Below are 15,757 nucleotides of genomic sequence, written 5' to 3'. Positions count from 1 at the left end.
AATTCAGCATCCATTTATAATCAGAACAATCAGTAAATAAGGAATAGAAGGGAACTTCCTCAATCTGATAAAGAACTTTTGTAGAAAACCAAAGCTAACATCGTGCTTTATGGTTAAAGAGTAAATGCTCCCCTCCCAAGAGCAGAAAGAATACACAAGGATGTCCACTCTTACCTTGTACTGTACTATGCACATTGTACTGGAGGTTCTAATCCATTCAATAAGACAAGGAGAAAAATGAGATTGGAAATTAAAAAGTAAAATTGTCTTTACTTGCAGAGAACATGATCCTCAATGAAGCAAATTCTATGCAATCTATGAAAATGTTACTAGAACTAATAAGTGAGTTTAGGAAAATCACTGTATAATAAGTAAATACATAAAAAAGCAATTATATTTTTATGTACTAGCAGTAAACTATTGAAAATTTAAATAAAAGAGTTCCCATTTCTCCACGTCCTCTCCAGCATCTATAGTGTCCTGATTTGTTCATTTTAGCCACTCTGACTGGCGTGAGGTGGTATCTCAGTGTGGTTTTGATTTGTACTTCCCTGATGTTTATAGCAGCACTTTCAACAATAGCCAAATTATGGAAAGAGCCTAAATGCCCATCAACTGATGAATGGATAAAGAAATTGTGGTTTATATACACAATGGACTACTACTTGGCAATGAGAAAGAATGAAATATTCTCTTTGGAGCAACGTGGATGGAACTGGAGAGTGTTATGCTATGTGAAATAAGTCACACAGAGAAAGACAGATACCGTATGTTTTCACTCTTATGTGGATCCTGAGAAACTTAACAGAAGACCATGGGGGAGGGGAAGGAAAAAAAAAGTTAAAGAGGGAGAGAGTCAAACCATAAGAGACTCTTAAAACCTGAGAATAAAGTGAGGGTTGATGGGAGGTGGGAGGGAGGGGAGGGTGAGTGATGGGCATTGAGGAGGGCACTTGTTGGAATGAGCACAGGGTGCAGTATGGAAACCAATTTGACAATAAATTCCATATAAAATAAAATAAAATAAAATAAAGAAAATTTAAATAAAAAAATACTAATATGATAATATCAACAACCAACAGATACTTAGGAATAACTTTCAAAAAATACATGTAGGATCTGCACACACAAGATGCCAAGATATTGCTTAAAGAATTTAAAGAACACCCAGGGGTGCCTGGGTGGCTCAGTCGGTTGAGCGTCCAATTTTGGCTCAGGTCATGATCTCATGGTCCATGAGTTCGAGCCCCTCATCAGGCTCTGTGCTGACAGTTCAGAGCCTGGAGCTTGCTTTGCATTCTGTGTCTCCCTCTCTCTCTGCCCCTCTCCAGTTTGCGCTCTGTCTCTATCAAAAAATGAATAAATGTTAAAAAAAAAAAAAGAGAATTTAAAGAACACCTGGAGCAGTCTTAATGGAGACAGACAGTGTTCATGGTTCAGTAGACTCAATATAATTAAACATAAATTTTACCCTAATTGATCAATGCACCCCAAATCAAAATAATAGGATTTTTAAGGGATAAGCTAATTCTAAAATTTATATGAAAATTTAAATAACTGATATAGCCAAAACAATTTTGAAAAAGAAGGGCAAAGTTGGAGGACTCACACTACTCAATTTTAAAACTTATTATAAAGCTTCTCTAATCAAGTAGTATGGTATTAACATAAGATAGACCTACAGATCAACATAAAAAAAATTAAGAGTGCAGAAATAGACATACATGTGGTTAATTAATTTCTGACAAATTTTCTTTCCAAGAAAATTCAATGAACAATGGTCTTTCGTTTATGCTTCTGGAAAAACTGGATATCCATATTTTAAAAAAAGAAGAACTTCAATTCTACTGTACATGATACACAGAAATTATCTCTAAATGGATTATGGTCCTAAATGTAGGACTTAAAATTATGAAACTTTTAAAAGAGAGCATAAAAGAAAAGCTCAGTGTCCTTGGGTTAGGCAAAGATTTATTACAAGGGACAAAAAGAGCACTGAGTAAAAATAAAACTGATACATCAAACTTTACAAAAATTATACATTTATATTCTTTACTCTTCAGAAAATATTTTTTTGAAGCCATAGACTGTGAGGTAATATTTGAGAGACATATCTCACAAAGGACTTGTATCCAAAAACATATAAAGAACTCTTATAACTCAATAATGCGAAAAATAATCTGTAAAAAAAAAAAGGCAAAAATTTGAACACACCTGTCACCTGAGGAGATAAGAACATGAACGGATGCTCAATATTAGTAGTTATCCAGGATGTGTAAGTTAAAGCCACAATTGGATGTCACCATACCACCACCTGAATGTTTAAAATAAGAGTGACAATACCAAGTTCTAATGAAGATGTGAAACAGTTGAAACTCTCATACACTGCTGGTATGAATGTAAAATAATACAGTTACTTGGGAAAATAGTTTAGCAATTTCTTATAAAATGACTCAGCAATTCCATTCCTAGGATCTACCCAAGAGAAATGAAAACATAAATTATCCAAAAAGACTTATATGCAAATGTTCAGAGAAACTGTATTCAGAATAGTGCCAAACTGGAAAATAAAATGGCCATCAACTAGTGAATGGATAAACAAATTGCAGTGTATCTATATAATGGACTCAGCAGTAATAAGAAATCAACTACTGATCCATACAAGAAAATGACTGAATATCCAAAGCACTTCTCTGGTGAAATGAAGCGAAAGAAGCCAGACACAAAAGACTACATGCTATTTGATGTCATTCATATGACATTCTAGAAAATGCCAAAATATAAGGACAGATTATGGGTCAGCAGTTGCCAGGGTCTGGGGATGGGGTAGGGTTTGCTTGTACAGGGGACACAAGGGAAGTTCTAAATGATGGTACTGTTCTGTATCTTGATTGTTGTAGTGGTTATATTTCTGCATGCCTTTGGCAAAATTTAGCAATCTGCACATTTTAAAAGGTTGGATTTTATTATATGTATATTATACATGTAATTTATAATGTGGTGTTAAATATGTGGTAAGAACAAACTTCTTACCATCAAGGGACCCTCAGACTGGAGAGAGACCTATGATAACCAGTATGGTAAGAGATAGAGAAGCAAAGGAAAAGCAGAGTGCTATAGAAAAAGAGAGGAGAAGCACTAATTCAGCCATGGTAATCCAGAATTACTTCCTAAAGACAGTAGAATCAAAGTCATAAGTAGTAGGAATTAAGCAGGGATAAAGGATGTGGGAGTCGCAGGCAGAGAAACCTGCCTGGGCAAAGACCAATGGTAAAAGCACCTGGTGCACCATAGGGGAACTGTAAATAGTTAGGTTTAGCTGAGAACAAAGTCTGAGGGGCAAGTCCAGCCAAGAGTCTGGACTGATAGATAGTAACTACATCACTTGGGGTTTACTGGCATGTACAGATTCTTCCAGAAGCCACTTCCAAATGCTGCGTTCATGGGATACCAGAGAACCATCTTCTTTCCAGAAAGAAGCAATAGCTATTGATGCTTGTGCCTTGGCTGTTGTTCTTCACGCAATCTGTTCCCTCCCCTGACAACAGTTCTGCTTTTTTGTTCCAATAGACTGAGGCCAGTCAGCTCACACTTTACTCCCTTTGGATGTAACTTCAGAGGAACTGACTTTTTATCAGTTCTTCATAAGATAACATCCCTGTTTGCAACACAACTCTTTCTGAGGCTGAACTCTGTCATATCACGCCCCCTTAGGACTGCTTCTTGCCTCTGTCTTGCCTCTTTCCCATGCTGTTTCAGCATCTGGAAAAATGCCTGTGTCTTTGCACTCATACAGAGGAAACACCAGTGTGATATTTCTGCTCCATTTACAGAGAAATTAGGTCTTGCCACCCAATGTGTCTTTAACTAGAGTGCAGATGCATTCTCAGGAGCACTCCTTGCCTCCCTCTCCTTGCTTCCACCTCTGAAAAAGTGCATTAACACTCAATCTAAGCAGCGGGACCAAGCAGTTGTTGATTTATCCTTTGAATCTTTCTATTCTCATCCTAAAGTTGACCCTCAGAACTCCAATGCTTCCCTCTGTTAGTAAAATAAAAACACTATACTGATTACAAAGTGCTCTAGAGAAGTTAACTTATATCCCAGGTCATTCTTGTAGTCAGGCTGGTCTTTTGCCTGTGATGTGCAACTTCCCCTTTCTGACTAGGTGCCCTGGTAGAGGTGTTTAGAAAGAGTGGATATCCATCCCAATGGGAAATCAATGAGTGGGGTAGGCTGGGCCAACTGGTTGGACCTTTCAACTTTTATTTAGGAGGCAGGCCCAGAACCTATAATTTATTTGGTGTTAGACACTTGAGATAAAAATTCATGTGGAGTTGGGGCTTGTATTCATGTAATGATCACTCAAAGTTTAGGGGGAGCTGAGAAGCCATTAAAATGAGAGAAAGCTACCAGGAGACAGGATTTGGGAGCCAAGAAGCAGAGAGAAGAGAAGCACCCCAAGCAGCTGTAGGAAGTACAGAGTTTGGTCGCCCACTCTGGTTTTCCAGTAGATGTCCTGTTCAGCCTGCTGTGGAGTGGTTGAGGCTGCCAACTGGACTCATTGGCTTGCTGTGGGGGGTCTGAAGTTGTCAAATGAAACCTTTCAATTTTTCTGCCAAGGCACCAATTTTTTTTTTTTGTATTTGTAATAGTTTGAGCCGGGTATCTATTGTTATAATAAAATGATTCCTAATTATAAAAATTGTAATAGCATTTTAAAAAGTGTTTTTATTCCTAATTCCAAAGTGTGGGTAGGACAGAGCCCCTGTCCAGGTGAGAGGTCAGCCTGGCTACAGGCAAATTGGACCCTGCACTTGCTTGCTTATGATCCATCAGTAGTAATCCTGCCTTCAACTAGCAGATCAGAGGAAGCTCCCCAAAGGTACCAGCTCCCTGATTACCCACATCTTTACCCTCATTGTGCCATCTACTCCTCACCTCTTTCTTTCTCCTGACTCCTGCTTGTGCATCCTTCCAGATTCACCTCCAGCCCCACCTCCTCCAATTGTCCTCCTCTGCACCCACGTCACCCTGTACCACCTGATCTCATGCTACAAGTCCACTGCATCGCCATTAGCTGTTTCCCTACCCCTCTTTACCTGCCCTCTTCAGGGAAGAGTCATGATGATATCCACAGGACCTAACACAGTGCCCAGCACATTGGTAAATGAGGTGAGCACACCTCTGCCTTGTTGGCACCTCCAATGCCTGAAGCAATTAGCAGCACTGTGCTTCCAATGAGCAGGTATTTCTACATCACCCAAATAGAAAGAGGGTGTGCCTCCCAAATCATAAGGTGACATTTGCCATCACTTAATTAGAGGCAATGAATCTTTCTTGCTAGAGGTACCAATTAGAGAGTTTTAAATACAAATCCCATGTGTGTGACTCATACATGCAAATATTCACAGAAGATGAGAATTAAATTTCACTGCTTTAATTGGGTTTAAAAAGCATTTGAAAAGAAGATGACTGAGTTGTTAATCTGTAACTGCTTGATAGGTGTTTCAGTGGGGGCAACATGTTGCTTTCCTTCCCTTCCTATCTCCTTTCCTTATATCCATTGATCAATCCACTTACATACCATTCCTATTTTTTCTTCCCTTCTATCTGCCATTTTCCACTCATGAATACTCATTTGTTTGGAGCGTGGGTTCTCTTAAAGTCTTTACTCCAGCCTGGGTACGAACCACATTCCATTATCCCATTGGGTAGTGGCATGTGAGCCAGGAGCAAAGCTAGGGAGAAATGTGCACTGGACGATTGTGTAATCTTACAAAAGTGAGTTTTAGCTGTCTCTGAATAAGCCATCTGGACAAAGCCAACTGCCCAAAGCTTGCCCTAAGACAAAGTTCAAGATTGGGCACAAGGGGTACTGGGCTTCATGTCATAGTTCTGACACCATGTAACCAACAGGATGTCTTAGGCAAGTCTTTCAATCTTCCCAGACCTCTGCTCCCTCTCCTTTATAAAATGTAGGCAATACCAATTCCGCAGGGTTACTGGGAGGAAGACAAAACGAGACCCAGGGTCAGAGCTGACTCAGTGACCAGCATGTTGTATGTCCACAGTAAAGTCCCTTTAATCCTGAAGCTCAACACCCACGGGCTGGGGTTAGGACCCACATGGGACCCAGTGTACCCCAGCTCGACAGTGTTCAAGTTACCCAATAAACCTATTGGTGGGCTAAAGACCTAAGAGAATTTCCAGGGTATGGGGAAATTGGATTAAGTCTGTGAAGAAGACTGAGAGCCACTCAAAAGGATCCTTTGGAACAGGAAGAAGGGCAGGGGGAGGCAGGGATTGTGATAGTGTAATGTTCCCATTCAGCTGCTAGAGCCAACTCATTTTTCCACACAAAATGTCTTACCTTCCGAACAAAATGATTGCTACAGCTTTAATTTCCCGACAGTGTTATTCCTTCAGTATCTCATACTTCACTACTTTTTAAACATCTTTAACCCCCAAAATCAGCCCTTCACTTACTTTGCAGTTTATGCTACTAAATGTTAATTGTCTAAAACTCTTCCTGTAATTACCATTGCTCAACATAATCAGGAATTGCTACTATGTGACCGGCTCTATTGCTGTAATCTCATTAAATCCTTACAACCATCCCTGTGAGAGGAAAGTACAGACTCCATTTCATGGGTGAGGTTATGGAGGTTCCGAGTGCTTAAATCAGTCAAGTCAAGTGCTTAAATGGTCCCTAATGGAGGAACTGAGACTCCCACCCCAATGGGTTATTCTTCCCCTGCCCAGAGGTCAATGCAACAGCACATTTGTTTCCATTTCCTGTGGGTCCAGCCTTGGATCAAGTGCCCTAGGGGAGCACAAAGGGACAAAATAGCCAAGAATGAAATCGAGGGGACAACAATCAGGGTTCTCCAGAGAAACAGAACCAATAGGGGATAGAAAGAGATAGATAAATACATGTACATATACATAACACACATATGTGTGTATACATGTCTGTATGTGTATATATGCATATATAAAAGGACTAGCTTGCACGATTATGGGGGCTGGCAAATCTGAAATCTATGGGGCAGGTCTGCAGGCTGAAAGCTCAGGCAGGAGTTGAGGCTACAGTCTTGACAAAGAATTTCTTCTTCTCTGGGAAAACTCAGTTTTTGCTCTTAAAGCCTTTTGACTGATTGTATGAGGTGCACCCACATTATTGAGGGTAATCTCCTTTACTTAAAACCAATTGATTGTAGATGTTAGCCACATTTCCAAAATACCTTCATAGCAACACCCAGATTAGTGTTTCATTGAATAACTAGATACTATAACCTAGCCAAATAGACACAGAAAACTAACCATCACACTCACTGAATAATTTTTTAAAATGTTATATTCAAAAATGAGGGAAAGGATTTGATGTGACAGTGTAAATTCCTTTTAACCTCAGATAGAAACACCATATTTTTGTTTCTCTACTGTCAAACTAATAAATAAAACCTTTGTGGCTTATGATATCAACTTTGTTCCAGAGGATAGGAAATGTGTGATACATTTTTATTGCAAATTCCATTTCATGCCTTAGATTCCAAGATGTTCAGAACAATGAATGGCAATTATCTGGTTTAGAGTATATTCACTGCAAAATGCCCATCTGCTTCTCATTGCTTCCAAAAGAAAGCACTGGCAGGCCAATCTCACTTCTTATTTATGTGGACTATCTGGCTCCTTTCTGGCAAGTTGTGGGATATCGATAGTAGAGGACAGGGAAAAAGAAAAAAAAGCCTCCCCTCCACCACTACCAAATACATGATCCTAATAAAGCTGCAAGCTAAATACCCTAGGTCACCCTCATGATCAGCCCTGAGTGGCAGGGTTTCAGACAGGGTTGTTCCATTTGCAATTAAATGTCTACAGTATCACCTGCTCAGCTCAGCTCAGGCACCAGTGACTCAGGTAAGTATTCACTGAGCCTCCCCTTTCCCTCCACCCATGAGGACGCACGCAAGACTGAATTATGTCTTTTTGTGCTCCCATAGCCCCATCCCTATCCTTAGCACAGTAAGTACTATACCGGGCTGTAAATATCCTTTGTGTCTTTCCTCTAGCCGATGGTGGGGAAAGATGCTGGGTTTTCCGTGTCTGTATCTCTAACCCTAGTACAGCAGTTCTCAAAGTACAGCCCAGGAACTCTTGGGTGTCCCTAAGACCCTTGAGGTTTCACAAAGTCAAAACTATATTCATAAAAGTACTGAGATACTATTTGATTCCTTTGCTCTCATTCCCTATGGAATTTTCCAGAGGTTATATAACATGATACCACAACAGATTAAATGCAGAAGCAGATAAGAGAATTCAGCTCTGTTCTATTAAGTCAGACAGTTGCAAAACTATAAAACAATAGCACTCTCTTCACTATTTTTTTACTTTGGATAACATAGTTGTTTTTAAGAGAAAGTATTTTTGTCAATATCATATGGGTTTATTATTATTTTAACTGAATCAATAAAAGCATATTTTAAATTGTATCAGCTGTAATTAATAATGTCATAAACAGCTATAGGCATAATCCACAAAAACATGAACTCTTTGGGATTTTCAATGATATGAGTATGAAAGTGTTTTGAGACCAAACAAATTTGCTCTATGACCTGGCAAAGGACTCACAGCATAATACTCACTCTTTACGTATAAATAAAAAGAACAGATGTGAATGGAGAAGACAGAGGAGAGAGAGAACAAGGATATAGAGGAGAGGGAGAGAAAGAAAAGATATCTAAAGTTGTCAAGGCGAGATTCACATAATCAATTCTTAGATTCAACTCAGTTGGAGGAAAGTTGATCAATATAGTGACAAGATCAGTCCTTTCTCTGGTTCTGGATGTGAAAGAAAAGCAACTGGTTGACTGAACTGCTTGCACACCAATTGTTGCTATACCGGGCAGAGAACAGAGCTTCAGATTCTTTTGGAAAAAGCAAGAGAAGCATCTTCTCTTGCTGTATGAACTTGAGCGCATGCTGTCAAGAGAATAATTGTCTGAAATCACAGTCCTTATATCTCTTGCAACCTGGTTGGAGAAGCCGCCATAAAAAGAAACAAACTTCATAAATCATTCCTGCAAAAGGCATCAAAGGTTAAAAGCATCGTGATGAATTTCTGAAATAAATCTGTACTCTGAATTTTCAGAGTGTTTGAGAGGCAACCAGTGTGTCTCAAAAGAGAAATCATGATCTTAGCGATTTTAAAGGGTAACTCCACTGTTAAAGGTGTCAATTTCTCCTAGCGGTAAATAGAACAGGTATTTGCCAGCTAGAAGAGTCTCCCAATGCTTACTTAAGGCATCCTTCCCAAAAGAGATGGGTGAGATCCCTGGTCTCCTGGGTGCTGTGGAAGTAGGGGAGCATGGCACATGGTGGGTAATCAACACATGTGTGTTAAAAGCTCAATGAATGAATACGCTCTTTCTGCTTGTGTCAATTATCTTATGAAGACCCCATGCACAATGTTGCTTCCCCAAATATAAATTCTCTTAACCATCGTTTCTGGTTTGGACATATTTACTTCTGAATAACGTTTGATCGATCAAGAGAACGCTGGTTTCCACATATACCAACACTACTTCTGGGGATAACTGAACAAGGAAGAAACAAGGAAAAGAAAAACAAAGAGAAAAGATGGACAAGGTCTATAAAGGAAATTGGCAGAAGATAAACAATGGCCTGGAGCAGTGCAGCATGTTATAAGAAGAATTACATGGAATTGAGTAGGTCACAGGAGGAAAAGTAACTCCTATCTTATGGAATCACATTGTCACAGGACATTTGGATGGGAAAGAAGACATGCATATTATCTGCAACAAAATACAAATGCACTACCAATGAACTGATTTAGGGTTGGGAGAGGCTAAAAGATTCTTAGGAACACAGAATGATAAATGGAATTAATTATGCAGAGCTCATTATATTGAATTTAAGATGGGTATCATGCCACTGATAGTGGATTATTTGGTGTCCTGTATATTAGCAAAAATTGAGACATTTATAAAGACAGTTACATGTTAATTCTCAACATCATTTTCTCATTTTTTTTTTATAAGGATTGATTGGATTTCTCAACAGTGATGCTTCCTCCCATTGGACATTTTTCCAGGAACTCACTCTACTTCACAAAGGACATGAGCAAGCCCTCCCTTGCTGCCCAGAGTCCTGGTCTCTTCTGATGTCAGCAGGACATGTCAGCCCAGGCCCTCAAAAAAATGAAAACAAAAAACCAAGATGGGATTAAACATGCAAGGATTTTACAAGGGAAAATACTTGAATGAGGGAAAAGTGGAAAAGGGCAAGAGGAGGCTGGACATGATTTCAGACCTTAATGCAAGCTTAAGTCCCATGCAGGAGAAAAGAGAAGACTGGGTGAAGGAGTCTTATTCTGTCATGAAATCTAAGTGGAACTTGATAAAGCTGAGGCCCTAGGCCATCTTCATCTCAGAGCCAGCAGTCAAACAGATCCCATGTCTCCCAGGAGTAAGTTTGTCCCAGGATCCTCCAGTATCCCCACACTCAGTCATTGGCTGGAAACAGCCTATGGAAGGCATGGCCTCAGAGCCAAGATGTCTCAACACCTAGCAGCTGGGGCCCTCATTAATTGCCCTGTGGCTGGAAGTTTAGGAGACACTTTCTCTTGACTGCCAGGCACACAAGGTGCCTGATCGTGCTTTCAGCCCCCACAGAGTGAACTTTAAAAAAAAAAATTCTCTCATTTATTTATTCACTTAGTCATTCAATAACTTTATTTATTCATTCAATATATACTTACTTAGAACCTATGATGTACAGAGCTCTATTCTAGGCATGAACAATGAAACTGAGGAGAAGTATATTCCTAGAAATATCTGGGGTTTGTTGACATAGGTAAAATGTAATTAGGACATCTTGGAACAAGTGGACAGAACCTCTCTTCTCATGTCCATGAGGGGCATGGGTAATCAATACCACTGAGTCTGGGCATGACCTCAGACTCTTTCCCAACACAGTGTTTTTAGCAAACTCTATAAATCAATAAAAGCAAATCTAATCAATAAGATGAAACTCATTTGCCAACTCTCTGCTAGGAGAAGTAATGGATAAGGAATGGGGGAGCTACAGAATGCAAAGAACATTATATATCCAGCCTATGTATCTATGCTGAGAAGGTAGGACAAGACAAAGGTAAATAAGATTGTCTCCAGGAGGGTTGGTATTAAATCTGTTTTAAGAAAAGAGAAAGAAAAAGCATGGATAAGGATATAAAATCAGCTTCTTACTCTTATATCTCAGGCCTAACAATTTTGGAAATTGTTTTTGAGACAGATCATAATCATAGTACAGTGAGCCTTCATGCCTCTGTCCCAGAATTTTGGAATCCCTTGACTTACTAGTTATTCCATGACTGTGAGAATCATTGATAATGGGCACTCAGCAAATGCATAATGAATTAGATTGAAGGTATGTTTGCATGGTGGTCATTTAGCTATTATCCTCTAGGGTTTTCCAATGCACAATGCAAAGAGAATTCCTAGGCATACTCAGGGTGCCCTAGACCCAGCCTCTGGCTTTGGAAGAAAGCAAGGAATTAAGCTTTTGAATCTGAGTTGCATGCTCTTTTCTTAAAGATGAGTCCCTGACCAGGTATAATTTATCATTCCCATTCAAATGTTCAGGAAACCCTCACCTCTGGCTGCCACTTGGGAATAGGAGGCAACTTCTGATTTCCCTCCCAGGCCTGTTCCTCCCCTCAGAAAATGGTACCATTATTGCTATTCAAGCAAAAACCCCAGGAGGCACTTTGATTCCTGCCTTTCACCAACCAACAGTCCTTCTTTGTCCACACTAACCAATCAGTAGGTTCTGCCATTTCTATACCAACATAAGAGAATGTGGGACTTCTCTTCTCCCACCTGCCAATCTCCCATCCGCAGTCAATACCATATCTTGATTAAATTCACAAAGAACCCTCCAACTTGCCTCCATGCTTTCACCCTTGTCCCCTACAATCCTTTTTCCACAGAGTTTCTAGAGTGATGATTTCAAAATGCAAATCTGATAATAAAGCAGGCCATGGGCATCTCTGCTTAGAGCCTCTCAAGGCTACCCACCACACTTAAGACAAAATTTGAACTTCTTCCTATAGTCTAGAAGATCCATTCCTGATTCATCTCCCACCACTTTTCCTCACCCACTCTGCCCCAGCCACAGTGGTTTCCCTTTTGCTCCTCAGATTTACCAAGCTCAGCCCTAGCTTGAGGTATCTGTACTAGCTGTTCCCTCTGCCTGAACGCTTTTCCCACTATGAGATGACTAGTCCCTCCTCATCATTCAGCCCTCAGCTTAGACCTCAAATAAACCCTCCCAGAAGACCTCAAAATATCTTCTCACTGAAGTATCTTCTCACCGCCCAACTCATCCTATCACACCTTGATTCTTTGCATTATAATGATCACACCTGAAATTACCCTTTGTAACTCTTGACTTTTTCATGGTCTATCAGCCCCCTTTGGAATAGAAACCCTGAGAGTAGAGGCTTTATCTGTTTTGTCCATCACTGTTTCTCCACAGCTGAGACAGTGTTTGGCCCATGGAAGGCACCAGTAAATACGTGCTGGGTCAGTAAATGAACTAGCACCCATCCTAACTATCAGTGGGATCAGAAAAATGTCTTTCTGACACCAGCCCCTTTCTTCTTGTAAATCCCTTCTTTACATGGGAAGCCCCATGTCCACCATGATGTTTCTCTCATCTCCCATGCTGCCATCACTCTCCTCTGTTCCTCCCTCCCTATTGTCCCCAAGGCACCAGTGATGGATCATGCTCAGACACTCTCCATTTCAAGGTTCCCATTTCCTGCAAAGAGAATCTGAGAACTTTCAATGTCTTTTAGCCTCCAAAGGATGAGGCTCTCCAAGAAGGAATTCAGGGGTGAGGTAATGATTTTGAAATTGGTCTATTTGATTTACCTGTGCCTTGATTTGTTAATCTCATCCCTGCCCCACCCTGGCCCCTGGCCCCACAAACACACACAAGTACACTCAGGCCCCATAGCTCTTTCCATAGCATCCATGGTCTGAGCTGGTGGAGACCAGTTAGCAGAGCCTACCTCAGCACTGTAGAGGGGAGCTCTCTGTTTACCACTGCTGGGCAGAATGCTGAAGCTCCAAGCCAGAGCTCTTGACAAATTCCTACCACAGGTAGGTGACTCTAGCCCTAAGGAGTGACACAGTCAAAGGCAGAGCATCCCCATGCTTTTATGTAGGGTGATTTGTTTTTTTTTAACTGCCTGGCAGCACCCTGTATTCACCGTGCCAATGAGTGCACCTGCTCCTCTACCCCCATGTCTTCATGAAACAGCCTCTGCCTACACAGTCTGAGCAACAGGGACCAGAAATGAAGCTGAGAGGAGCATACAGGGGACAAGGTGCCAGGACCTTTTCTCTCAACAGTGTAAGCTGGAACCTCATCTTCTCTTCTACAGGAGTTTAACAAGCCCCACACCGTGTTCTGGCACGTGATTCTAAAATCCTCACAAAGCAAGCTCTCTGAGACACTACATAAACCAGGCAGGCACCCAAGCTCCACAGCCAATGTGGCTCCAGTCACAGGTAGTTCAGGCCTCCTTTGGGAACATTTGAGCTGAAGTTAGTGCATGTGGGGACAAATCTTGGCTTCAGGGCCTGTCCCCAGGGCTTGTGCATAACAGGCTCTCCGGAGGTATCTCTCGGATTCATGAAGCATTTATGTCTTGGAGATGTGGATTATGTCCAACTTGACTGAGTAAGGAATGGGAGAAAATGGGATTTCCTAAAGCATAAGGGAAGGAAATTAGCTGTAAAGCAAACCTGTATGAAATGGGGGCTGCTTACTCAAGGGCGTTGGGGGAGAGGGAGGCAGTAGCTTCATCTCACAGAAAGTAACTTGCAAAATGGCTTCCACCCACAAATAAGACCAGGCTAATGGAATGTGAATTTCCACTGCCCATGTACACAGTGTAGTGCACAAGAAACAATTTCACTTAAGAAATATTTACTTAATGAGTAACTATGATAAGTGGGGAGGGGCTAGGCTAGGTGTTGGAGATACAGCACTACGTAATTACACTAGTTATTTGGGTAAATGCTAAAAAAAAAGTATAAGATGTTATGAGGATATATGTCAGAGGGAAGTGACCTATGTGGGAGTGCTGGGAGGGACCACCATTCAAAAGTGACATGGGGGGGCGCCTGGGTGGCTCAGTCGGTTAAGCATCCGACTTCAGCTCAGGTCGTGATCTCATGGTCTGTGAGTTGGAGCCCTGCCTCAGGCTCTGTGCTGACAGCTCAGAGCCTGGAGTCTGTTTCAGATTCTGTGTCTTTCTCTCTCTCTCTGCCCCTCCTCCACTCATGCTCTGTCTCTGTCTCTTAATAATAAATAAACATTAAAAAAAATTTTTTTTAAGTGACATAGGTAAACTGAGACCTGAAAGCTGAGAGGGATGGAAGGACATTCCAGAAGAGAGAACAGCATGGGAAGAGACTCTGAGAGAGACCCAAGTGTGGTCCACTGGACAAAGAAGTATAGAATTAGTGTGTGTGATGGGGAGACAGGGGATGGCTTCATGCTCGGAGAAGCTCCCAACAATGTAAGAAATTGAAAAGAGGATTCAGAATTCTAACTGTGTAACTGGAGAGCTCAGATACAGTTTTGCAGCAACTTCAGAGGAAGAGGAAGTCAATAATGAACCTACTTTTGCAGGCATTCAGGAGGTGGGGCTGGACCTCAGCCAGGTCTTGCATGATGAGCTAGGTAGGCAAAGAGATGAGGAAAGATCCAAACCTAGATATCCACCTCGACTCCTCCCTCTCCCATCTGTTAATCTGTCCTTTACCTTGTCTACATATCATCCCTCCTATAAATGTCTCTTGGGTTTCTGCTTTCCATGCCCACTGCCCAGGCCAAGCCCCGCCCCCCGTCACTGCCCGTGGAAGTGTTTGTGGCAATTGCCTCCAATCATCTCTCATATTGCACCCTCCAAGGCATCCTCGCTGCTGCAGGCAGAGTAGCCTCTACAACACAATTTGGACCACACCTGTTCCCCTCCTTCCAGCAGGCCCCATCACCCTGGATATAAAGATCACACTCAGCCTGGCACACAGGCTTTTCACTTCATAATTCCACTTGCCTTTGGCCCCCACTTATTGCCTCGTCTCCTCTGACACCTTACGTTTCCTGGGTTTGCCTTGCTCTCTCTCTAGCCCTGCCTTACACTTCTCACCCACCATTTTCTAGGGCCTCTTCCTACACGACCTTATTTTATGGGCCAAGAGTATCCCCAAGCCCTTTATTTTCAGCTGCAGCCACTCACAGGTCTCTTCTGCACACGCTGATAGGCAAATTCTCCTGAATTTGATCTCCATCTGATCTTCTGAGACCAAGCTGGTAAATGTTGCCCAAACACTTATTGAGCATGTGCTGTGTCTCCAGGCCCGTGTCTACCACCAAGAGAGGCACAGGGGCAGACACAGGCCTTGCATTCATCACAATCTTATGTCAGCGACATCACCACCAGGAAGGAGGCCCTTTTTAAGAAGGAGCAGGAGATGCTGTGTAAATAAAACTAGATCAGTATTGTATGCTTGACCCTACTGTTGCCATTCTTTTGTTGTTGTCATTAAAGCTGTCTATGGGTTCAGCCCCTATACTCTATGCTAGGGCTGAATCATACCATGTTGTCACAAGTTGGATTTCCTAGGAAGCAGACTCTAAGACGGTGTAGTATGTA

At 41.5% G+C, this 15,757-nt stretch overlaps 1 protein-coding gene across 2 annotated transcripts in view; it reads right to left on the bottom strand.

The window, feature by feature from the left end:
• The window catches only part of CLSTN2 (calsyntenin 2), a 603,671-nt gene that overhangs the window by 382,775 nt on the left and 205,139 nt on the right, over positions 1-15,757 (bottom strand). Inside the window, exon 1 of one of the 2 annotated variants that reach the window (XM_058730044.1) lies at positions 15,341-15,460. The exons of the other annotated variant lie outside the window; for it this stretch is intronic. Within the exon in view, the coding sequence (XP_058586027.1) occupies positions 15,341-15,392 (52 nt within the window). The 5' untranslated portion in view covers positions 15,393-15,460. Of the gene's footprint in view, positions 1-15,340; positions 15,461-15,757 lie in introns of those variants that run through there. 2 annotated transcript variants of the gene reach the window in all.

The sequence above is a fragment of the Neofelis nebulosa genome, chromosome 5, assembly GCF_028018385.1.
Source record: "Neofelis nebulosa isolate mNeoNeb1 chromosome 5, mNeoNeb1.pri, whole genome shotgun sequence".
Classification (NCBI taxonomy): Eukaryota; Metazoa; Chordata; class Mammalia; order Carnivora; family Felidae; genus Neofelis; species Neofelis nebulosa.
The sequence above is the reverse complement of the archived record's forward strand: the minus strand, read 5'-3'. Positions and strand labels throughout refer to the sequence as shown.